The following is a 26127-nucleotide window of genomic DNA, read 5'->3' on the forward strand; positions in this document are numbered from 1 at the left end:
ATGTCTTTATAGAGCTCACTTTGTGCACATGGTAATTTTCATGCTGAAAGTGGTTGGGCCTTTTGGATAAAGCATAGGGAAATCTTAATTTTACGAATTGGGGCCGACAAGGGTCACATACTTTTGGTCATAAAGTCAATCTATGCTGGTTTTAATGCAGTAATACAATATGGTACGATAATTAAAATGTGGATAAATTAGGATAAATCAGGCTATGATTTAATTTAATTATTAGATTTTAGGTGTTAACAGTTGCAAATTGTTTACTTAACTGTATACTTTTGTCATTAATGAGAAATATGTTGAAATTGTATCAGTAAACGTTCATGCATAACAACTACAGTACATGTTCTAAATTCATGAAGAGATTTACGCTACATCATGAAGATTTATCTTCAGCTATACGCATTACCCTGGAGTGAACTCAAAAGAGGAAGAAACCTTTAAAAAGATTCACAGGATTGTGAATCACAGGGAGGCTTTTGTACGAAACAGTGGATGCTGACCAACATGGTAACTTGTCACATTTATGGGCTGGGCGTATCAGACTAAGCAATCAATACATGGCTTTACTGGGCTGCCTTTTTTATTTAAGGAACAAAGACTTCTTAGTTCTCCTTTCAAACTGGGAGAAATGCAAAGTGGAAAACAGATCAAACAAATCTGATCTAATGCACTGTAAGGCTAGATGTACAAGTTTACAACTATGTAATTACACCAGGAAAACTTTACATTAAGTCAAACCACTCCATAACATTTTAAAGAAATGCCTTCATCCGAATCTTAATGGGAGCAACGTCAACCCCTGACTGTCTGATTTTCTCAGCTGCACACTGGTTTCATTCCTCATCCTGGAGAACAAATGCTCTCCCACACACCCATCATCTTCTGAGATTTATAATGAGTTAGAAGGGAGAGATGATGTCATCTATTTTTGAGGGGGTATAGCTGAGTTTCTCCCTGTTGATAAGGGAGCCACCTTAGAAACAAAGAAAAGAGAAACTAAACAGAGAAACCTGAGAAGAAGTAACCAAATAACTTTCTGTAAACTTTTATATAGAACCTTTTAACTATCTATCAGACTTTTCCAAAAGCATTTCTAGTTTTTTTTCTACTTTTTTCTCCAATTTTCTGTTTTTAAGGTGGTCTATTCTAATGCACTCTTTCTGTTGTTGAAAAAAATTAAACTGAAATCCATCCCTCCATCTCTTTAATTCCCTGTCCATCCATCCAACCATCCATTTAACACCGCCCACCTTTACATAGTTCTGTCCCAGTAGACTGCTACTGGTTAGGGGGGAATGAAAACACAGGGTTGCCAGATATCAAAATATTATTATTATTATTTTATTATTTGTAAGGGTCTTTAGTTTGTGCTGTGAGTTTAGACTCCTTGCATTTCGTATAGAAAGGTCTCCGTAAAACTGGGTGGGGTTTAATGGGTAGAAATAAATACGGGTGTAGATAAATCAACCTGGCAACCTTGGAAGAGGAGAAAGAGGAGACTTGTCTACTCTGAGTTTCCCATGTAGTCGGGAATCAGTCGCTAGAGGGTTTATTTACGTGTTCCATTCAACCCTGATCCACTTTTTTCTTGCACGGATACGATTTCCTTGGAAAGTTTAAATTTTTTCTTTGTTTTTTTTTTGTTTGTTTTCGGATCAATTGTCATTGCTATAGTGCGCCGCGCGTCATATTCAGGATGAGCACCAGTGAGGGTTTGTTTTTGTCGGCTTTGCAGCCACACACAGCCGTGAGCACGTACGCTGTACCGAATGATCGCGAGCTCACCGCGGACCGGCAGCCCAGGGAGAAGCGCGTGCAGCAGCAGGTCCAACAAAGGCTTGCGGAAAAAGCGTCATCAGGTGAGCGCGCGAATCAACTATGTCGACTTTATAGTCAGATACTTTACATTATGGAAAAATAACATGCATTTTTTTATGTGATCGTAAGTGATGAGTTTAGGGATCTGGTCTGTAAAGTTGCTTTGCACGAACTATGTTATGTCATAAAATGGCACGTGCGTAAAATAAACAGAATGAAAAGAAATGCATCAGATATGTACTTTAAAATAAAATAATCAACTGAACAATCACATATGAAAACAAAACCCCATCACATGAAGCGTCCGAAAAACAACACATTTCAGTTTCACTGGGTAAATAAACTCTTGTGAAGTTCATATGACCTTTCTGTAAGGGTTAATTACATGGCATTCACTTAGAGGTGAAGTCATGCTGCTTAGTTTCTGTTCTCTTAATCAGTTCACTGTATCTTATTTTTCTTAGAATAATAAATACAGTGCTACAGTTTTTACATTTTGGTTACTATTAGACACAAAAAAACCAGCAGTAAGATTAACCATGTAGGTTGAATGTTAAGTAACATAGCTGATGGGAATTATAGCCCTATTATTATTAAACACAGGTAGTGTCTCTACTCATCTCTGAATACACACAATAAGCCTCTGCTCACTGTAGCCTTCAGCATTATATGGTATCATGGGGTTCATGGTTTGCTGTTCAAATATTTGGAAAAAGCCTATAGACACAAAAGGGAATGTTGAAAAGCTACAGACAATCGACATCTGTTTGATTTTAACAATGGAGCTTCAAAAAAAAAAAGTGAACGGTGTGGAAAGAAAATGCAAAATTCAAAAGATTTTACTAAATTTTCCTGTATATTGTTGTTCTTTTTTGCATATTCAGCAATTAATGAATTAGTCATACTGGGTAACAGATATTAAAAACACATTCAGGAATTTATTTTTACTAAAACTTAAGGCTTTTCATGGGGCTTGTCTTCTAACTGGGGTTGAAATATTAAGGATGTTAGAATGGAAACACTGATAGTCACGGTAAAACGTCTGAAAGATAATTGCAGGGTTTTCCCATGCTTATGTGTTGTGGAATTGCAGTGTTTTGGTTAATTTTGGACTTCCAGGCAGCAGACTGTGATTATGGAAAATCCTGTGGGAAAATTGTCATCTTGTTTTATGTAGATCTTTGTATGTTTCTGTGGTCTTAATATAAAAGTCAAAGAGCTTAAATAAAGGGCAACATTCTGAATTTTTTTTTTTTTTTACCTCAGGAGCCCAGCATTAGCAAGATTACAGTAATTTCAGTAATATATTACTGCTGTTCATATTGTTTTGTTCCTATGATTAGAAACTAAAGAAAAAAATAGTCATGCTGGTGTGTGTGTGTGTGTGTGTGTGTGTGTGTGTGTGTGTGTGTGTGAAAGAAGCAGATGTGATTAAATGTAAATTTCTAAAATGGGTCACACCAAGCTATTGTGTTTTGGTAGTATTTGGCTAGAGAGTTCTATGTGTGTGTTTGTGTGTGTGTTTGTGTGTGTGTGTGTGTGTGTGTGTGTGTGTGTGTGTGTGTGTGTGTTTGTGCAGGTATCACTTACCTCTTCTTGGCTCATATTTCTGTTGGAATTAGGTCATGTGTCATTTTGAGCCTTTAATGAATATCTAGTGTTAACATTATCATGTTTATGCCTTCACCTACTACTGTGAAAGACAAAACCTCCTGATAAGTATTTGCTAAAGATTTACATTTATGTGAGCAGATGCATTAGACAAAGGCTTTATGTGTCATGTTTAGTTTAGTATTTCCCCTAGAGAATAGAGAATACTTTGTTTTAAAATTGTACTCTAGTTTTATTTTTAAACTAAATTTCTACTTAATGCATCTACAATATATGTATAATTTCCCCAGACATGAATTTTGACTCATTTCCCCCTGTCCCGAGGAAGGAACAGAAAACTGCTGACTGGAAATTCCCTTATAATGAAAGTTTATGGGAAATTGGGCCAGAACTAAATCTGTAAAATAAGAAATATTTTCTGGATAAGAAAATATGTTGAAATGAACCAAGGCACTCTGACCCTACAGGCCAGTGTGCTTAACGGTGGTCAGTGATGAAGAGTTTTCAGAAACAATGAGTGAGATGCCTCAGGACATTTACTATGAGAAGAGCTACCATGTCCCAACATGGCACAAACCTCTTTTACTGTTTCGGGCCTATACTTTGTCTTTTGTAATTGTCCATCCTCAGCTGTATTTTCCAGTACCCAATTTTGAAAGTTCTGTTAATGGAATAGATGTGTTTTATTGCAAAATTCACTGCCCTTTGAGTCATGAGGTCATGAATTTGTTCCTTATAGGCCAGATCACCAAAAACCTATCCAAGAGCTAGCACTTAACTAGTGTTTTTTTCTCTTTCAAACAAGCTCTGGTAATGGCATGCTACCTTATCTCCTCATCTGTTTTAACAGCCCCAGTGAGCTACCAAAATCCATTACAATCTCTCATTGGTGCCTATAGAATTTACGTTCCCATTAGCCCTGCATTCTTGGGAATTATCTCAAACACCAGGAGCAGCTGTGCCCTGTGTTATAAAACCAACACACCATTGTATACTTACTGAACCAATGTAGCAGCTCTTTTGAATTTGGCTGCATGTCATGTGGATTTTTTTCAGAACTTCTTCAGCCTGTATGACTAGTGAGGCTGGGATCTTAACCTTAGATCCCAGGGTAATACTTTATGAAGTAAGACATGAAATAGAATGGTCTATACATTGGAATATAACAATATGATAGTTTGATTTATGGAAGAATATTATTTTGGAACAGAGTCGATATCCAAAATATGTATTTCATGAATTCAGTTCAAGTCCATTTTTATTTCAATTGATTGTTAATTTCATCAAAAAGTAGCTTTGCTGAAATATTGACACAGCATTAAATGAGCAAGCCAACGGCAGCAGAGGAAATGGAAGCAATTGCTAAGACAACATACTGAAGAAACCTTGAGTGGAACCAGACCAGAGAAAGAGAACCCATTTCTTTTCTTGGTGACAAAAGATGCAGTGGGTGCAATTGTGAGTCATTACACTTCCACAACTGTGTACTATACAGTCAGACAATCTACATATTTAAAAGGTTTTGCGTACAAACCTCAAGGTCATTAGGGAAAGTTCATTGGCTTATTAATGTCTGTAAGTTGATTATGTTCAGTCCTGGTCTTGTTCCAGGTAGAAGTCCAGCGGATCCATTAAATTGTCAAATTTTCTTAAAATATGATGGTTAAAGATTTAGGTTTGTCCCCAGCAAAATGGACATATAAAAAAAGATTCAGGTCAGGTTCGTTTAGGATGACTGTTATGCTACTGTATATAGAATGTTAAACTGTAAAAAAGAAATTTTCCATTGTTTTCCATTTGTTTACAAGTATGCATGAACCATATTGTATTATTTGGTGCTTGCTGCCACCTCATCTGATTTTCCAGTGTTCTCAAGGCACTCTTCTGGTTCTGGGCCCTGAGCCTATTGCCAGTTTTTTTAGAGAAGGCTCTGCAGCTGTGCCTATGTTTCCTTAGTGACCACACAGCATCAAAGGAAGGATAATGAATAGTCAGCAGTAGTTACATCAGCTAGAGTTTTGATGCTTCATTCAGTTTGGGCATTGACCAGTGATCAAACAACTACAGAAAAAGCTGCTTTTAATCCTGCTCTGTAATACAAAAGGTTGGCAATTCACAAAATGTTATGAAGGTGTAAAATTACGAAGTGTCTATATGTGTCTGCTGTACAGGCAGAACCCCTTTTATTTTGCAGATTTAAGATTAACAAAGGTACCAAGGAACAAAAAAAAAGGACTAGAGAGTTATACTTAGGGTCATGAATACATTTCCTCAACTCCTTGGCAAGACAAGAACAGGAAAGAGGATAAGCAGGGGTTTGGTATAGGCGGTATGAGTCAGGATGCGTGTAAACTTGAGTGTGTAAACTTGATACAAACTTTGTTGGGGCGTATACAAACATCATAGAGTAGGGAGAGGCAGGTAGAGTTAATTATATATAATCAATAGATCAGAAATAACATAGAAACTTTGATTAAAAACAGAAAATCAAGAAACTAGAAAACCTAATTGGAAACTATGTGGTCAAATATGGACAAAATAGGAATTTTATAAACCAGAAAACAAGACTTTGACTTAAAAGTGATGATACAATGACGCGTATTATACTGTATGCTTATTAATAATGCATGATAAAGATGCTTGATGCTACAAAGAAATAGCATCAAGCAAAAGTATATAGATGGTATACAAGCAGAACAGGTGAACAGAATCAGGTAACAAAGCAAGGACACAATAGGGTTTGAGATGGGACTAGACCAGAAAACAACACATGGACACATGAACATTTGTATCCATGGGAAAGGCAATGCCAAAGGTAGAATCCTTTAGAGCGACATATGTACAGTAGCAGTCCGGTACATAAGGAAGAAGAACTACTCTTTTATATTTAAAATTTTATGATTATATTTTAGCTCAAGGTACTGACTAATGCTAAAAAAAAACCATATAAATCTTTGGTAATTTGTAATTCAGCAAATACTCCTCTGGTTCTTTTCTTAATTCAGGGAAATTCATCTTAGTAATAATTGCACATACAGTACAGTCACAGAGGAAAGATGTAAGATTGAAAACAGTAGTTCCTTTAAGTAGCACTCGTATTTTGACTGAACCTTTAGTCAGGCTCTGTATCAGACAGTCTCAGAATGACCTATTCAGTGGTCATTTCTCTGGAATCAGTGACTCCTGTGCAGGAGACATTCCTGTCTTGTCATTCGGTATGTGTTATCAGTAACCCACTGCTGTTTTTAGACTGTTGGTTAAGTGGTTAGCTGTGCAGTGTTGAACTTCTTCAACTCTCTTCTGAATAAACACTGTGTGATATAGCTGACAGATATAGCAGGGCATGGTGTAATACTCCTTAACATTTATCAGGCTACTGTTACTTTAAGACGATGCTCGGAAAAATTGCATCCGCTTCATTATTTAGCTGTCAGTAGGATTTATGATTGCATTCCCAGCTTTAGCAGCACAGCTGCCAGACAATAGCCTCCCTTATAGCGTTGCTCGTGAGTACGGCTAGGCTCATTTTGATTGCTTCTTTTGAAATTACAGTAAGGAATTTCCGGATAATGAACAAAAGGACTAAGGATGTGATGCTACTGAGATGAAGAGGGAGTTTGATTGAAATTAAGTCTGTGGATGCCCAGAAAGAGCTACTAAGTCTAAAAGACTGAGTGTGAAACATTGTTAAAATGTAAAAAATTACTAGTAAGCAATTACAATGAAGCACAACTGTTTTAAATACCATTCACAATGTTGCATCATGGCTATATGACTTCAGCTCAAGCAGATGCTTTTCATCGGAAATGTTCCAGATCTGTTTGAGAAAGGGAGTGACCAACACACTCCCACATACTGCTCGTAGATTTCTAGAATGAAAGGCTTTCACTTTGGAGAAAAAACTGGGAAACAGAGGAGACAAGCAGCTCAAAAGCTTCTGATCTTTGTGCCCTGGTCACGCAACAACATTTTGAAGAAGACCAGATGTTTTCAGACCCGATTTCAGTAGAAAGCTAACTCTGATTAGACTTGCAAGAAGCTCCTTGCCCATGAAGATTTATAATCTAATAAAAAAGTAAAGATTTATCAGTAACCCCTTTATTTTATTTGTGTCAAGGTAAGAGATCGCTCATACCGATCCCGTTGTTCTACACCTAAATAAAACAAAAGAGAAAATGGTTTGAGGAAACCACAGAAGAAACACTGCTTACAATTATGTTACAGCCTCAAAATAAAAACTTACACAAAATATACAAGCCAACTAAAAACCTCTTGGAGAACATATCCACAAAAATGAAAAATATGTATTTGTTATTCCCCTCAAACAATTATTTGGAGCTTTGGGTATTTTTGTATGACTCATAGTGTAAGTTGCTGGAAAAAAGGCTTAAAATATATCTGTAAAAAAGTCATAACAGTGTTTACTTTAAAGTGTACTAAAAACTGTACAACTCTAAATCTACTACACAGCAAAGACCACCAGTGTTGAATTATCTACAGTGCTGGACTGAAAGGGAGCTGTTTATGTATTTCTAGCCAATTCAGCATTATTATGTATGTTGAAAAAAGACCACACACCACACATTTGTGATGAAATGTTTGTGAAGTCTTTCTGTACGTTCAATTCTCAAATAGCTTGTAAATGTAATGTTTTTCATCTCACGATTATGAAACATAGCCAGTCTTGTTTAACCTACTTTTGCAAAATATGTAATAGTGGCAAATCATTATTGATCATGTAGAGTATAATGTTTTCAATATTTAAAAAGAAACATTAATTAGTATATTTCTATAGCTGGCGATTTGTCCCGAACAACATTAATAGAAATAATATATAATATTTTATTTATTATCTAACTTTGTAACTCATACAGTATACACTCACCAGTCACTTTAATAGGAAAAGATTGTTTAGAGAGATCAGAAAAAAATATAAAGACAAGACCGAACTGACAGGAATTATAAAGTAACTAACTCTTTAGCACCATGGAACAGCATGAACACACAACATGCCAAAGCTTGAGGCAAGTGGGATTAAATAGCAGAAAAAACAACTTTAGTTTCCAAAAATTTAATCTGAGGCACCATCAATCCAGTCATTAGGTAACCAGTATCAAGCCACTAAATTAAGACAATAAATCTTTGAATATTTGAATAAATGTTTTTCTATTGATGCATTGTTTTGCTTTAATATAATATAATTACAGGATACGCTTAAATATATACATCATTTACGCTTTAGACTACAAAATCTTTTGGATTTATTGTTCCCCAATGAGTTCAAGCAAATCAGGCTCTTTTTAAATATAGCCATTTTATAACAGCCTGCAAAACAGCCCTTTTCTAAAAAAACAAAAAACAAAAACAAACATAGCTATCACACAATATTCTTTCTATGAAATTCTGCTTTTTAGAAGTTTCTTAACTGGTAGAATATTTAGTTTCTGAGTGTAAAAATTTATTTACAGTTTAAAATGTCAGGATAAAAGACAAAATTATCTTATTGCCTGATTCATTGCTTAATCTAGTGTTTTATATAGCATCAGTTTTTACAGGGAACATTTCTTGCATTCATGTATAAGATCTCTTGTGTTGGCAAATTGTATCATAGAATGTTATTCTTCTGTCATTTTTAATATGATTTGGATAAAGATTGGCATAAACCTATTTGTTATTTAATTATTTCAAAGAAATAATAAAAAAAAAATCGAAACGAAACGTTTCGGAACGAAAAGTGAAAAACAAAATACTATGAATACTTTTAACTTTTTATAAAGTTTTAAAGGCTTAATTCAGATATAAATGCAGATCTAATGAGAGAAAATGTTTAATATTGTTGTTATATAAACAGTTTAATGTTATTGTATTATTGTAGATGTGCACTCTTTGTTGGATGTTACATTTTAAGTGGACTCTTGCTGTAGTTTCTGAAGCGAACAAGTCTGATAAGTAATCCTCCTCCCACTCCCTTAAACTAACTGGGTTTTATTTCTTCATAGCTGACTTCATCGTTTCTGAAACCCAGTCAACCTGTGAAATTTTTAATGGTTGAATAGTAGTAAGAAAGAAAGTGCTTGTATGGGGCGGTGGTGGTGGAACAAAGAGATAAGATAAAAAGTCTCAAATTAAGAGTGAACTATAGAAACCAAGTTAAATCAAACATTCAAATTATTCAGTAAAATTCGGATACTTTTACATTCTTCTGTCTCTAATATACTGTAAGTTCTTTTGCTGAAATTTTGTTAGGATGTCAGAAGACCTGTTATCCAAACACTTCACTAATTTGTGATATCTCTGATGTCATGTGCATAGTTAAAGAATGTGAATATGTGGTATTAACGTCTCACAGCAGAGAGGGTTGGATTAGTAGAGACGCTTGAACTCATTTGAAAATCTGATCTTTTTGAACGATCACATTGAATCAGTGAAGGCGTATTTGATGTCATGGTTCATGCACTGTTTTATTCTTTTTGTTCTATTTTCCTGTTTTAGAGTATAGTGGCATATCCATGAAGAGGTACAGCAGCCAGGGGACTGGAATCAACTCTAAGACAGTTGTGTTCAATGGCAGCAGAACAACAGTAAGTACTGCATCACATCAGTACTAAGTGCTCTTTTATTTTTGTATTTACACCCTCAAAAAATGTAACTGTAGTGTAAACAGTCATCCATCTAAAAGAAATGGATCTTTTCTGTTTATTTATTTATTTGTTTGTTTAAACGTTAAAAAGAGCGTAAAAGGGTTGACAATTGTCGGAGAGACAGAAAGAGAGAAAAAGCATTACGGTAGAGGGGTAAATTGAGGTTATGTGTCACCATTGACCTTTTGAAAAGATTTACAATGAAAGAATAAGAAGGAATGTTAAGCAGAGACTTTAATTTTATTCTAAAAAGACAAAACCTGTCTGAAAATCAACCCTTTTCAGTCATATACAGTATCATAAGGTTAAAAGTTTAATTTACAAACAAGCATTTGTTAGTCTCATGACAATCCCCACAGTGACACACTTGGTGACTACACCTCTATCACATGCTGGTGTAGTATTTGACATTCTTCTGCCAAAGCCATGTTTAGAAGGTGAAGTACAGCTTCTACACATGTAGTGCTCTGGGAGCATTTGGAATATTCCCAATCCATGATCTCATGAGTTGAATGGCCAAGAAAAAGCTGTGATAGCAAAAAATAAGGGACAATTGCCAGGTGTGTGCTATTCCAAGCAAGAAAAAGCAAGTGTGCTATTCCAAATCAGAAAGAAAACTAAGACTACAAAGGTTTTCTCCACTCATGAGTTTTATTTTTGTAAATTTTTAGCTATAATGTAGACATGTATACTAGTGTACTATATTTAGGCAGAGGAAGAAGGTATAGGAATGTATGATATGTACATACTGAATGTTTGTCTTTTAAACACTAGGAATGCATAAGAATAAATGTCAAATCCCCTACTTTTTTCTTTTGAGTATTAAAGGATTTTTCAACTAATGTCCATTTATATGTGCCTGCTTGCTATGTATAACAATTTTTACATGTTTTGTAATAATGAAAAAGTCATTGTCAAAGATCTTTTAAAGTCAACACTATTTAATGTGAATTCACCAGAACTGATCTGATGTTGTTGTTTTTTTAACATTTTAAACAATGAAGCAATACAATAAAAAGAAATGTATCATCACCTGAAGATGTTTTTTGGTGTCCACCCACGGTAGGGCAGAAACAGACAAGTTATTCCCTCAGAAAAAAAAAACAGGCCCAATCATACAGATTTAGATCTTCATTTACTGAGAATTTTATTATATTGTACCTCAGGACTATGCATTTCCCATAAATTCTTTATGAATGAATGAATTATTATATGAATAAGTTTTAAATAACCATGCAGTCTGGACTTTTCTCATTGCAGGAAAAAATTAATTTCTTGCATGTTGTAATCACACATGTGTTACAGATGTTGTAAAGAGAGATAAGTTTTAGTTATTGTCTCATCATTTGTCTTGCTCTAGAATCCACGATTGCATCAGGGTACTGGAGCGTTCAGCTCACGCTCAGCTGTGGAAATGGGCACACAGCGCAAGGTCAGCCTTGGCACACCCATGCCCGCTGTTGTGGGCAATCCGTACAGATATTATGATGGCTCCTACAATGGAGGGCATCATATTGGCCAGGTAAATCCAGTGGAGCAGGAAGTGATGCAAGGGCAGCCTTCTCCCAGTGGCAACTGGGTAACTCAGGAGGGTATGACCTCCTCAGAGCATCGCTCCTACTATGGTCATAGTCCATTGCCCAGTGTGTCACCTATGAGACGGAGTCTCAGTGGTACGCTGGTGCATGATGCTCCAGGTAGAGGATGGAAGGAGGCAGAGCTTGCTCATCAGTATTCTTCCAAAGGCCCAGCCCACCGCACCCTGATGCGCATGAATAATCGGCAGACGCAGCAGCAGAGGATGGGCAGCAACACTATTCAGTGGCAGCAAGCATCCGCTGGAGGCAGCACCATGATGGCCGGAGGGCAGTATCCTGGTATGATACGGCGAACAGGATCAGTGCACAGCCTGAAGAGCGTTGGCCGAGGGATGGATGTTTGTGATGCATTGGCCAGTGGCAGGGACATTTCTGGAGGGTAAGTTAGTCGTACAGCTTTTAGCTTAATTGAATCAGAATGTAACAATTATATGCTATATTGCCAACAATGAAAGCATTCAGTGTTCAAATGGATATTTTTTATGCTAGAAGGTGGCCACTAGCTTTATCAATTTATTGGACAAACTGTTAAAGTAAAAGCCAAATAGTTTTCCCCATCATGTTGTTGTCATGTGGTAACTACTTGGCCCTTGACTTTTAAAATAATGGAATACTGGAAACTGGACTGATCTGTGATGATTTACCCGTGACCTTTTCCATGATGTCTTTCCTGCTCTTCCTGTGTTTGTCTCATGGTCAGAATTCACAGCCTTGACATGACGTCTGCAGTCAGTTATCTCAGCTCAGCAGATGTTGCAATGCACATGCTTGGAGCCGCCTACATTCAGCATCAGTGTTACCATAGCAATGATGCCAAGGACCTGGTAAACAAATTATTATTGTGCAAAATCAGGTATCATCAGTAAACCAATAGACGCTTTTCTTAGATAATGTACAGTACAGTATCTATACTGATTTAGATTTTCCTTTTTAGAGCTTCATTACAGGCTTTGTGTTAATAATTAAATCGTCAGCTAATGATATACACTGAACAGCACTTTTCATAAGAGTGATCGAAGACTATTGTATGAAATGCATATTAAACATAATACAAACAACCAAAGATAGTATTTATCTTCTAACACAAATTTTTTCAATTAGAATTCTTTTAATAGTAGTCGTTTAATAATAGTTTTTTAAAGGGTGTGTTAAAATGGTTAAAATGTAAATTATCACTAAAGACATCTCTGAGAATCCTGTACAGAAAGCAACAGGCAGCAACATGAACTAGCTCTTTCCCCAGTTGTGTGTGCATGAAACTTCATCTCTCTCACTAAACAAATTGAAAAACAGGATACGCTTCAAAAAGGTACAGTAGGTAGGTTTGGTTTTCTTAATATTAAATATGGGTGATGTCGAATAAAATTTTAATGCTTTTTTTACACACTGAGCCCATGATTATTTCCAATTCATCAAGAGATAGCGTGCAAACTAGAGTTATCATTAGCAAGGACTGTCATGACATCACTTTCAAGCACATTTGTATACGTAACTGCTTGAAAACATGCAACCTCTCCTTTTTATGATTTATAATGAAATTTGTGAAAAGGAGGTTGGGGCATGTATAAAATGATTGACAAGAGCCCAATCCAAATACAAACAAACATTCCAGATACTCCACATTCCGAAAGGCAGTTTTCCAAAATGTTTTTTTTTTTTTTTTGTAATTGTTTTGACAATTGCTTAAACTGTTATGTTTTTAATCATTTCTACATAAGTTTTTACTTTGTTTGTACTAGTTGGAAATGAAAAATAACGATTGCACCTTTAAAAACCTCTCAGGTATGAAATCTATCTAAATAGAGCTCTAATTTTAATGAAATTTTTTTTTACTCTTTGTAATGCTTAAAAGGGAACTTTCCTTTAAATAGTATTAAATATGCAGATTTTCATTACCTTGACCTTAAAAGTCCTTCCTTCCGAGAATTATTTTTTAAGCATAGGTTCTATTGTTTAGCTTCACATTCAAACTAAATGCATGGAACACTTTCCGTCTGTCTGTAATCCAGAGGCCCTAAGGGTGGAAAACATTTTGTGCCTGAGAACACATGAGAGCAAAAACTGGCCAAAACTTGTCTTTTCATCTCTTTAAGCTGCAGATGTTTGGCACTTTGGTTAGGCAATGCTTCACTGCATGTGTCCTACAAAGGCAAAGAAGGAATTTTGAAGTGCAACGTTCCAAGAGTGTCAATTTAAAGCATCTTCCTATGCTTGTACACATACATAGGTACGAAATCTGAAGGGGATCCCTGCACTGGTGCAGCTATACTGCAGTGAAAACCAAGAAGTGCAACGGTACGCTACGGGAGCCACACGCAACCTCATCTACGAGAACATGGACAACAAAGCAGCGCTGATCGAGGCTGGCGGTATCAGCAAACTGGTTTCTGCATTGAGAGAGCCAGATGATGAACTTCGCAAGAATGTTACAGGTATAACACACTGTACATCAAAAAAAGACTTTTTTAAATAATAAAAATATCTTGAATATGAGGAACTTTATGAGTAACTTTATATTCTTATTATTAATCAAATTTGGTTTTTTTTTTTGTTTTTTTTAGATGCTAATACTTATTTCAGTCTTTATGTGCTCTTATTCTATTAGCCGATTTGTAGCTTTTTTCTAGAGAAAAAATATGGAAACTAGCAACTAAAATCTAGAATTAGCTTTAGCAATCATATTTGTTTTAATGTAAAATTATAGTAGGAAATACTAGATAATGTAACTATATTAAAGATATTTTCACTTGCTAAGCTGTTTTTTTTTTTGTTTGTTTCATAGTATTTCTGTCATGCAGAATTATCACTTATGTGGTCAGTGTTACAGGGAGGATGAGCTCAAGCAATTCAAACTTCCTCCCTTATACATTCCTCCCTGATGACTTCTGACAAATCAGAATAGTGCAGCTACTGGCTACTATTCAACTAGCACTTTAAAAAAAAAAACAAAAAAAACTTTTAACTTTGAACAATGTTTTAAACTCATGGTATCTTAACTATGTAACCTAGTGAACTAGCATTAATGTATTCAATGAGAGAGATTTAAGCATTTATGTGCGTCGCCCTGGATAAGGGCGTCTGCCAAATGCTGTAAATGTAAATGTAAAGCATAAATTATTGTCACTTAAATTGAGAACAAACTGGAATACTTAAACAGTGCACTGAAAAGGTTTTAATAACTAGGTAGATTTAGGTAGAGTGATTTTTTTTGTTTTAGTTTTGGCAATAACCACATGTGAACTTGCTATAAATACAGCACTGAGTGTATCCTGAGAAAGGAAGAGGTTAGCGAGACACAGTGAGTAAAAAGGCACGAGATTGAAAATGGTCAGATCGTTCTCTGGACTCATTCCAGCTCTGAAGTCCTATGGGACTGTGGACAATTCCCTCCCATAGGTCGCCTTTGTGCCTGCGTAAACCCCCCTTTTCCACCCACACACACAAACAGGGCTTGAAATTCTTTGCTTCTCTGTTTTCGGTTGCCAGGTGATTTAGCAATATTTTATGTCTCAGTTGGTTATGTGTTATATATGTGAAAATGTATTTAATGCTATAAAGGTTGCTATGATTAGAAGTGAACATTGCAAGAATATAGCATATATGTTACAGTACACTGTTGATGTTGTTTTTATCTATAGGTATTTTGTGGAACCTGTCGTCTAAGGACAGTTTAAAGGAGAAGTTAGCGAGGGAGAGTCTAGCCGAGCTGACAGAGCGAGTGCTGATTCCTCTCTCAGGAGGTGGAGAGTCTGCTGTTATTCAGCAGAGCCAGTCTGAAATGGACATATTCTACAACACTACAGGCTGTCTTAGGTATACACACAGACAATTTATAGCTTTACAGCTCAAAGGTTTGCATATTCCTAATATCTGCTGTACATCAATTTTACAGTTCTCTTACAAAACTACAAGTTAATTTTATAGTGCATGAACTAAAAAAAAATATAGTTTTGGCTCCACTTGTTAACATCCCAATTGTTTTGAAGGTGAATGCAGAGTAAGGAAGTAGTTCAGTCTATAGGTTGAAAATGGTGCAAAATGTTTCATAATTTCTCATACATTTATCACAACTTTTCAAATATATGTTTCTAATAGAAAAGTCATAAAAATACTTAATTTATTTCTTTTCTTTAAAAATATTATTAGCTTAGTTTTATATATGTACAGTGCAGTTAGAAAATCTGAGGTTGAAAATCTGTTTTCTAGCTTACTGTACAAATGCATGACACTGACAGTGTTAATTACTTTGAAGGACAAATCAAATCTGCCATTTTTGTGCAACCCATTGATTTGTATCTGTTCTATTGAAATGGTGTGAAAACTGCCTTCATGTGGATTTCATCTAAGATGGATAATTAGGTTTTACATAAATCTGTGGAGTCAGGCTAAGTGCATAATGTCATTAAAGCAAAAGTGGGACTTCTGAAAGTCGTGTAAATATTTCTAACAAATTTTACTTCTGACATAACTTATGCTAAATATGTTAAATTAGAAAAAAAAATGCAGCACTTTCACTAGACATTTTGACTAAACTTTCTGGGTTCCAGGCAATATAAATCCGAAGAAGAATTGAAGAAGAAACTGCACTTACCAGTTTTAGATGGGGTGCATCAAGTTTATAGAAAAACCACACATCCACCCCTCAAACACTTAAAGCACTTTGCTTGCACAGCTGATAAAGCAGTGTGTGTGTGGGGGGGTTGGGGGGGGGGGTGTTGGGTGTGTTTGTGTGTAAATGTTTACAAGACCAACATGAATAGGCAGTAGGCAATATTTATAAGATCCACATGCATCAGCACACTCATGCATACCTAATCAAACCGAGTTCAATTCAAATACAGCAAGTTATCAGCAATGCCTTACTTGAAAAACACAACCACTTCTGTTCAAAGTCAAAGCATTTACTGTATGTATTGTATATTCAGTATCCTTTATTCTTTCCACCCCCTCTTGTAGAAACCTGAGCTCAGTGAATGGAAGGACCAGGCAGCAGATGAGAGACACTCGTTGCCTTGTGGACTCTCTCATAGGATACATACAGAGCTCTCTGCAGGAGGGCAAGGCTGAGGACAAGGTCAGCTCCGAGAAACTCTGAGAGCTCTGAGTGTATAACTAAAGTTTTGTATGTGCTTGAGTTATAATCTCCAAAAGAATGAAAGTATCTCATGACAATATCTATATCAAAATTTTAAACGTAACTTAATGAGAAGAATGATAGAATATCAATTATCAGATATTAATATGTTTAAAAAATAAACATAAGGTGATTCTCTGTGGTTCTCTCCCATGATGCAGGGTGTAGAGAACTGTGTGTGTGTCCTGAGAAACTTGTCTTTCCAGCTGTACTCTGAGATCCCCACATCAGTGCAACACCGTTTGGAGGGTCCGACACGAGCTCAGGACACACATCGCAGAGATGCCATCGGCTGCTTCACGCCACAGAGCAAAAAGACAAAGGATGTGAGTGACATCAATGTACAAATAAGTTCTTTATTGCTTTATTTTTAAATTTTTACAAGTCAAGGTTGTTTCTGTCTTGCAGAAAAGAAACCATGAGCTGTCGACATTGTCTGAGGTAGCTCGAGTACCAAAGGGGGCTGAGTGGCTTTGGCATCCTCAGATAGTTGGGTTGTATAATCAAGTGCTGCAAAATTGTGAGATGAACAACGCTACACGTGAGGCTGCAGCTGGGGCCTTACAGAACATCACTGCAGGGGACGGCCGGGTCAGACATCACTCCTCAGCATACTCACAACATCTGAAATAATTTATAGTTGTGGTTAATTCATTTCTGCACTTCCTTGTAACTGCATTCTAATCTTTCATATTTATGTAAAACATCAACCCTAAACATTTACATATACACTTTTATAATTAACATGCAACCTTTAGTGGCATCCAAGACTTATGTTATGAAATATTAATTTGATATTTGAGTTATTTAGTTTAGAATCCCTGGTAGTCTAGTGACTAGGATCCCCTGCTCTTTCAGCCATGGATCAGGTTCAATTTCCGGGCAGGAAACCAAGCTAGCCTCTGGGGCCTGGACAAGTCAGCGCACTCTCAATGTCGGTCCAAACCTGGATACAAATAAAAAGGGCACCTGGCATCAAACCTGTGCCAAATTGAAAATGCAGATGAATGAACTCCTGTGGTGACTTGTAATGAGAGAAGAATGAACATAAAAGAAAAAAGGTTTAACTTTGGTTAACAATTTAACTTTCAAATTACACACTGTGGTGCTCATTTGCCAGTCGATAGAGGCACCAGTGGGACTTAGCTCTTGCTTTAACTCAAAATAAAGAGAGTGATGCAGCAGCACTAGATTCCTTTAGTTTGCTCAGCTTCCTCATCTCTCAGCGTTCTCAGTACTGCTTAAACAGATCAGCTTACAAAGCTTAATAATAATACCACCAAGAATGCGACTGAGCTTGTCATTTCAGAGATAGCTAACAAGCTGTACCAAGTCTATGCAGCTCAGCACAGCTACATTGTGTGGCTACAATGCATTCTGGATTTTTGTATTTCTCCTTAATATTTATGGAACAACATTGTTACATTGCTATTAATGGTTCATTGTCACATCATCATCATGGCATACAAAAAATACAGCCCCTGAGATGCTTTTCTGCTTATTTCAGTTGTACAGAGTGGTTATAAGAGTTATCAGTCTTTCTGTTAGCTCAGATCATTCTGTCTAGTCTCTTCTGACCTCTTTCTTCAGCATCGAGTTGTTTTTTTTGCAGCAGTAGCATTTTGTGTAAAATGTAAAGAAATGTTTGTCATATAATTGTCGTTAATATTTATGTAGTGGAAGATTTGTGAAAACTTTTAGCATTATGATGTACATTACAGATTTTAATAATATATAATACTGCAAATTTTCCATGTCAGTATGTTCTCTGTTAATATGCATCATATCCAAAACATTATCAGATCTGGATAATTTTATAAAAAAAATATTTATAACTTCTGTGGAAGGTTCAAAAGTGTCTTGATGACCTGATTTTTACTGAGGTACACTTTGGCCTGAAACTGGTCAAAGAGCAAGTATTATCTACTTTTCCCCCCACAACCCAAAACACATTTTTGACATTCTTTCTTCCTTGCAATTATTTCCGTTATATCCATGGCATATCTAAGCTTATAATTTTTTTCATTTTTTATCTCTAGTTCTGCTTTAATCTTTTTGTTTTTTTTCCCGGTCTGAGTAGATCACCCTAATTACTCCGAACTTAGGATTTCTCGCTTCCTGATTTTGTCTCTCATCTCTTGATCTATGTCTCTGTCTCTCAGTGGGCATCAGTGTTGAGTCGTGTAGCTCTGGAACAGGAGCGAATGCTACCTGTGATTCTGGATCAGTTGAGAACTCCGACCGAAGCCGAGCTGCGTTCTCTCACCGGCCTGTTGAGGAATCTGTCCCGGCACTCCAAGGACAAGGCAGATATGGGTCAGTGCCAGGCACCAGTGAATGTGCGAAATTCCTGAGGAGATTAAGATCTGTGATTTTGCTTGGCATACTTTCACTTGCTTTCAACAAAGATATTCACAAAAATCATAAAATGTCATTGTAAAGCTAGTTCCTACACCTTAAACACCTTTTGTTTTACAAAACAATGTATTCTCCATGACTTTTTTGACAAGGCTTGTTTTGTCAACGTCCTCCCTCTCTCTCCCTCCCTCTCTCTCCATCTCTCTCTCTCTCTCTCTCTCTCTCTCTCTCTCTCTCTCTCACTTTTTACTGTTTTTTTTCCTTTTTGGTGAGAAAAAAATGGGTTTTTTTACTGTTCTGTAATGTGCTTGTTGCACAATTCTGTGCTTAAACAGCCAAACTGGCTTCTTTTTTCTTTTCTTTTTTTTTATTTACTCAAAACCATATGCTGGAAAGTCTGAATTGCTTAAGCCTAGAACCACTTCAGCAAATTAAATCAACAATTAAATCCTGCCCTTTCTCGTTCTTAATCAAACATAATGAGAACTTCTTCCACAGATCTCCATGTATATATCAACTCTACACCACGTCTCTCTGCCTTATCATGCCTTAATTCTATGTTATTTTTCTCAAGGTCCCACTTGTCTCATACTCGTTGAGTGTCTCCACCCATGCTTTTTCTCTGGCTACAGTTCATTGCTTCCCCATTCATTCTGTTACACTCTTCTAGTTTACCAGTGGAAATTCTTACTCATCTGTCACCACCACTGACCTAACATGACATTTTTTCTCTTTCTCTTACTGTAGCTACAAAAGTGGTGAATATCCTGGTGCCCAAGCTGCCTAGTGATGGCCATCAGAAAGAGCCATCTAGCGATGTAGTGGTCAACATCTGTGGCATTCTCAATAACCTGGTCATGGCAAGTTCACTGGCTGCAAGAGATGTGACTTACTTTGATGGAGTGCCCAAACTGGTTGGAATCAAAACGTCTCATGACAACAGGTAGTGAAGATAAGATAGGCTGGGTTTTTAGAACACACCTTGATTGAAATAAGATTAATAAACGTAAGGATAATTTAATTATGTACAAGACTACAGAAATTAAAATTTGCCCACTTGTAGGTGAAATTAGTCACTTTTTGTAGCTTGATGTGCTGCAGTTTCAATATACGTTACACTCACCATGTGGAAACTACAGTTAAGTTGGGCCAAATGTGATGATGTAACCTACAGCTGGTATGAAATGACCAGTCTAAAAGTGACTGAGTTGAAAATAGGCAAGTACTGAAAAAGGAAAAACAAAACAGTAGAATCAGGTAAAAGTCCTGGACAGGTTGTATGACCCAGATAATGAGATGATGTTTTGTCAGTTTTCTCTGTTATGGGCAAAACATCATAACATAGGAAAAGTGTTTTAATTTAAATATATAACTTTATTTTAAAAAAGTTGTACACAAATATACATGCATGTTGAAATGAATAACTAACTAACTAATATTAAACATGAAATGTTTGTGGCTAGTAAACATGCTAACAGTCTAATAATTTATAGTCACAGCTATAAATTTTAAGCCCAGTTTATGACAAACAAAATTTCACATATGTGTGTTTGTTTTTTTTATGCCGTGTTTCATTTACCCTGTTTTTCATTTGGTAAGAGCATAACCCATGCTAATCTCTGTAGAACTAAACCTCTTTTAAAAAATACTGATTAGTCTACTGTAAAGTTACAATTTGGTTAAAAATTGCATTGACATAAGACAGATAGATGTAAACAATTTACCAATTTACAATGCTTACCAATCCTGCTGAGAAAAAAAAACAGCTTAAAATAGCATAATTCGTTACCGGCATGACCAGCTATGTTTACTGGTTGCAAGCAAGAAACCAGCAAAACAAGCTTTAAAAACAGATTTGACCAGTAAAAAATTCCATTCATAAACAATTTATTTTCAGTGGAAAAAAAGAAGTTGGAAAGGATTATTTGCCCTCTCTTCTTTTTATGTTAATGTCAGTGTTGGATATCAGTCTACTCTTCTGTTTTAATTTGAGTCGTGAGTTGTAGAATTGTAGGGTTTCAGTAAAACCAGGTCAAAACCATTACCGGCTAACTCTGAGAGCCAAAAAATGCTAACAAGTTACCATTACCTCAAGATTAATCATTAAAAAGCGCTCTTGATTATTTCAGTGACACTCACATAAGCACTGCATTCACTTGGGACCTGGATTCAAAATAGAAGTTTGAATTCTTAAAACATTGAGCTTTGCTGTGTGATTGTATATGCGTATATACTGAGACAAGTAGTCACTGATGTTCTAGGTTATGATGTTTAATCAAAGAGTACGGAGAGTAAATTGAGAGTAAAGGAAGCCAAGCTTTTCATGGCCCTCTTGTTTCCTTTGCAGTCTTTAAGCAATCGACCGTGATGCAAATGTCTTCAGGACACAAAAATGTCCTCTGTTCAAGCTAATCTTCTCCACTCCTACTCCTGTGCTGTCGTGTCATATGGCTTATTCATTATTTAGCAAAATTGTCCTGTGTATGGTCCAGTGGGTGGTTCTCATGTTTCTGATTTCCTTCTGCGTCTCAGTCCAGGGAAGGTGAAAGCAGCTAAGGCCGCCTCCACAGTTCTGTGTAACATGTTTCAGTACAGCAAGCTGCATAAAAACTACAAGCAGGTGAGACTGGCATTCAAATATAAATTTTAATTTTATTGGTCACACACAACCACACACAGTTCGGCATGCAGTGAAATGGTTTTTCAGACTGTCTGTGTAATAAATAAAAAAAATTATCCATACAGGTTGGAAGAGAAAAATAAATAGAAGATATATGAATACACATTAGTGCAGAACAGTATGATTATTAAGGTGCAGATGTGTGCAATTTTATTTCAATGTATAGAACATATGCTGTGCAAATCTGCTTGAGGAAGATGGTGTTGTGCAGACAAGTCCAGAAAAGTTCCGTATGTTGTCCTGGTCAAGGATCCAAACACCCTGTGCGAAGAAGTTCCTCCTCGTTAACTCTCTGATATTACAGTTTCAGGATGCCTGAAACGTATAAAAACTACACCATGCAGTATAAAACATATTTTAACACAGAAAATGTCTGTGGAAACTTTGTTTATTTTGCTTCATTGCTCATCCTGCAAGTCTTGTTGACCTTTTCCAGAGTTACATGAAGTTCATTAACAGGATTACTGATTAACGTTTTACAATATCCTCTAAAAAAACATAAAACAAACTAAGAGGCAGTTTTGTGGACATAAGAACTTTGACACATTGCAATGTTTCAGCTTATTTAATTGAAGTATATTATACAATATTTAACTCACTGATACATTTGTATTTGACTTTACTGTCATGTATTTTGTATTATTGAATGCATATTATACTACAGCATTGGTGGATTTATGATTCTGGTTCATCAAAAGCTATAACAGCAGCTCTGATAGTAGTTTGGCTGAAAAAAAAATCCCAGTATGTTATTGTTTCTATGGTAACAATAATAGAAACACAGGGATTTATTTGGCAGGTGCTCCACATATTGGATGAAAAAACATTTGGAATCATGAAAGTCTACACGATCTGTAATATGACAAGCTGCATTTTTATTTTATTAATTTCTTAGACGGAAAAAGGAGAGTTTGGTGAGAGAATAAGTTTAATAGCAGATATCATGATAACAGACTAAATTACGTTGCAAATATTCCACAACTTGAAATGGAACTATAAACAGATAAAAGTATGTCATTAAATAAATAAATAAATAAATAAACAAACAAACAAACATGATGGGATGTGCTGTTATAGGAAAATAATACATTTCAGGGTGGAAACTCAGCTTTACATTTCATCACTACCCAATCATTGATTATTTTTACATAACAGCATATCCCACTTGTGTTTTTTTTGCTTACTGGATGAACAAATCTGCCCTTCTTATAGTTTTCTTGTTTTTATTTTTTATTTTTGAAAATCCTGATTCAAAGGAACTCTAGTTTCATGGTTCATACGAGCACGCTGTGATTGACCAGTATAATAAGATCAAATCTGTGCTTCCCAAAGACATATCTGAAGTTGTAATAGCATTGTTTTTGAGTAACACTATAATGAGCACAATCTCCCACTTGATGCACTCGGACTCATTATGGCTTTGGTCAGATAAGTACGATGTGTGGAATGTGGCAGGAATGCACAAAGCATTGTTCCACCCAGTTGCAGCACTATCTGTTAGTCGTCCTGGTTCAACAATAGACAACATTTCTCATCACAAGCTTTGTAATATCTGCCTCCAGTGCTACAGGGGTTTTACTGGGTGTGGCGAATAAACTTGCCAATGATTTTATCCCATGTTTTTTTCCTGTTAGAAAAATACAAAGTTTTTGTTTGATTGTTCTCATTGTTTGCTTAGTTTGTTTCTTCATTTAAGATTGACTGATATACTTTCATCAGTATATGAAGTCCCAAAAAGTGTCCGAAGGTTTGCATTACTCCTGACATGCTTTAGTTCATTTACATTTACAGCATTTAGCAGACACCCTTATCCAGAGCAACTTACATTTTTATACAACTGAGCAATTGAGGGTTAAGGACCTTGCTCAGGGGCACAGCAGTGGCAGCTTGGTGGACATAGGAATCAAACTCACAACCTTCCGATTGGTAGCCCAACACCTTAATCACTAGGCTACCACATACCACATTTAGTGCTTGAAAAATAGTGTTTCAAGTTGTATTTAGGGCATGAGAAGTTGAAATGGATGAAAACTCAGTTGGCTGTGAACAGTTAATTGACAGAGAATTAAACATCTCTAAGATTTTTGACAGAATCTTAGAGAAGATTAATAAGCTCCATATTTATACATTATACAGTATATGTCTCATTCTCAAATATTTATTTGATCATTTCATGCTGAATATTTTAACATGATAATGGATGAAAATCAGCAAACCCTCGTTAAATGTCTTGTTGGTTGAATCATTTTAAAGCAAGAATATGCAAACATGCACACAAACAGTATGAATGAACAATAAACAGTAAAATAATGTATTCTGTGAGCAATACTTTACTGTTGTTCCTTTTTTTGTTTCCTTTCCATTTTACAGAAGGGGTTCACGAAAAGAGACTTCACTGAAACATTCTAATTTGGTCATGCTGAGAAATACTGAGTGTCTGGACCTGTCGTGAAACTTCACACGAGAAACGGCGTTCACCATGAAGGAAGGCTTTTTGAGGACGTGCTTCTAATCTCTGGACTGAGCTTGAGTGCTTTTTGTTTTGGTTCCTTTTTCCTCCCAAGTTTGCTTGCTGTGGATTTTTGAGAATGTGCCTCTTTTTCCAATGAAGTGAGATAAAACTGGATGGATATTTTGGATTAGCTCCATTCCATATAAGGAATAATGCACCATATTCCTCAATGTAAGGAATAATGAACACTTTGGACTTTTTTCTGCACACTTAATTCAGCAACACAAACACACACACACACACACACACACACACACACACACACACACACACACACGATCATGATGACGAAACTGACCAGGAAAAGAATTGTCATTCTATGTCCAGTAGTTTTTAGTGTGTTTAAGTGTGATTGGATGTGTTAATGCTTTATATGTGTCGGACTCACAGTGTTGAAATATGCTAGAAGTTTTCCTCTGCTATCTATCATGAGCAATTTCAATTGTTTTGGTTCACATTATTTTTACAATTTTTAGCGTATTATAATAAAAAGAAACCCAGTAAATTCATATTTGTTTTTTGGACAATAAGAAAGATTCTAGCATGTTGAACTAGGACTGAATCTCACTTGTGCCGTTGCGAAATACAAGAGAAAAATGTGTCTCATTGGGGATGGGATTTTATGCAACTTCCACTCTAGCTTTCCCTTGTTAAGTGACACATCTTTGACCACATGATTAACATTTTCTTCCACGTATGTTGAGGTGCTTAGCAGTATTGTGTATAGAGTTAAAAAAAAGAAAGAAAGAAGGATGTGGTGCCTAGTACAGTCATGCACTTTCAAAGATTTGGACTCGGATTTGAAACAAAAGAAATGGTATCTTAAATCAAGTTTATTTGCTTCTAATGCTTGATTTACTGCTGTTACTTTTTTCTGTATCACTCAAGCTACAAGCTTTGCTGTTTTATGTTTATTAATCTAAGAGATTTGAGTGTTTATGTACTTTTGTTATTGAAGGGTTACAGATTACCGTGAGAAATTACTGTTAGTGTAGCATCTCTAGCAGAACAGATTGATTTAAATAATGAAATGAAGTGTTACATGAGAGAATCTAACAGTACCTCGACCTTGATGTTTATCTTAACACATTAACCAAAAAAATTGCCAATTTAAAAATTACACTGTTGTTTTTAGACGTCTATAATTAACATAATGATCATCTCATATATAGATAACTGAACAAATGAATCCATACTACATTAGTCCTCCTAATAAAGTCTACTTTTGTTAGTGTTTACGAAAATTCTTTTAGCATATTTCCATCTTTTTTTTAAAACTTTACAATGGTTTCTCTCACTCTCTCTCTGGCGTCCATCTGTGTATCAGGAGCACATTGTTCCGGTTGATATTTTCCAAACACGTGCGAGGATTTAAAAGGTTGATAGGATACACATTTCTCTCACTAGGCAGTGACTAGACAGATTGCCCTCTACACAGTCTGTCTTCTGTATGGGTGCAAATGGTAATAGCTGTATGAAAGGGGGTGTTTTGGAAAAACTGGGAAATAACAGAGGACTGAGAGATGTAAAAAGAACAGATCAAAAACAGATGTCAGGAAGCTGATGGACTTTAGCCAAAAATGCTGACCTTGGGGTTTGGCTTGACCTTATCTCAAATGCTTATTATTATCTTCTCACTGTGCAGGCCATTGAGAGAGAATTAGGGATAGAAAGAGAAAAGAAAAAGGGAGTTACATAGTGAGATAAATGAATGTCAAAGAGTGTAATACAATGAATCTTAATTGTAATAAACACGCAAATTTTTTCAG

The 26127-nt window shown here is 36.0% G+C and overlaps 1 protein-coding gene across 1 annotated transcript; it reads left to right on the top strand.

Moving 5' to 3' along the window:
* Positions 1 to 1483: 1483 nt before the first annotated feature.
* Positions 1484 to 26082, top strand: pkp3b (plakophilin 3b). The gene is made up of 13 exons (XM_060859705.1): positions 1484 to 1865; positions 9928 to 10016; positions 11437 to 12053; positions 12375 to 12498; positions 13902 to 14106; positions 15313 to 15487; positions 16631 to 16748; positions 16970 to 17134; positions 17217 to 17399; positions 18971 to 19124; positions 19914 to 20109; positions 21699 to 21786; positions 24217 to 26082. The coding sequence occupies exons 1-13, from the start codon at positions 1703 to 1705 to the stop codon at positions 24253 to 24255; spliced, it is 2316 nt and encodes a 771-aa protein (XP_060715688.1). The 5' UTR covers positions 1484 to 1702; the 3' UTR covers positions 24256 to 26082.
* Positions 26083 to 26127: the final 45 nt, after the last annotated feature.

Source organism: Tachysurus vachellii, chromosome 23 (assembly GCF_030014155.1).
Source record: "Tachysurus vachellii isolate PV-2020 chromosome 23, HZAU_Pvac_v1, whole genome shotgun sequence".
Classification (NCBI taxonomy): domain Eukaryota; kingdom Metazoa; phylum Chordata; class Actinopteri; order Siluriformes; family Bagridae; genus Tachysurus; species Tachysurus vachellii.

Excerpts from the sequence above, each read along its gene's own strand:
- pkp3b (XM_060859705.1), top strand. The coding sequence starts at position 1,703 with ATGAGCACCAGTGAGGGTTTGTTTTTGTCGGCTTTGCAGCCACACACA. Across the intron at positions 1,866-9,927 it reads TGCGGAAAAAGCGTCATCAG|AGTATAGTGGCATATCCATG; the intron begins GTGAGCGCGCGA and ends TTCCTGTTTTAG. Across the intron at positions 20,110-21,698 it reads AAAACGTCTCATGACAACAG|TCCAGGGAAGGTGAAAGCAG; the intron begins GTAGTGAAGATA and ends TCTGCGTCTCAG.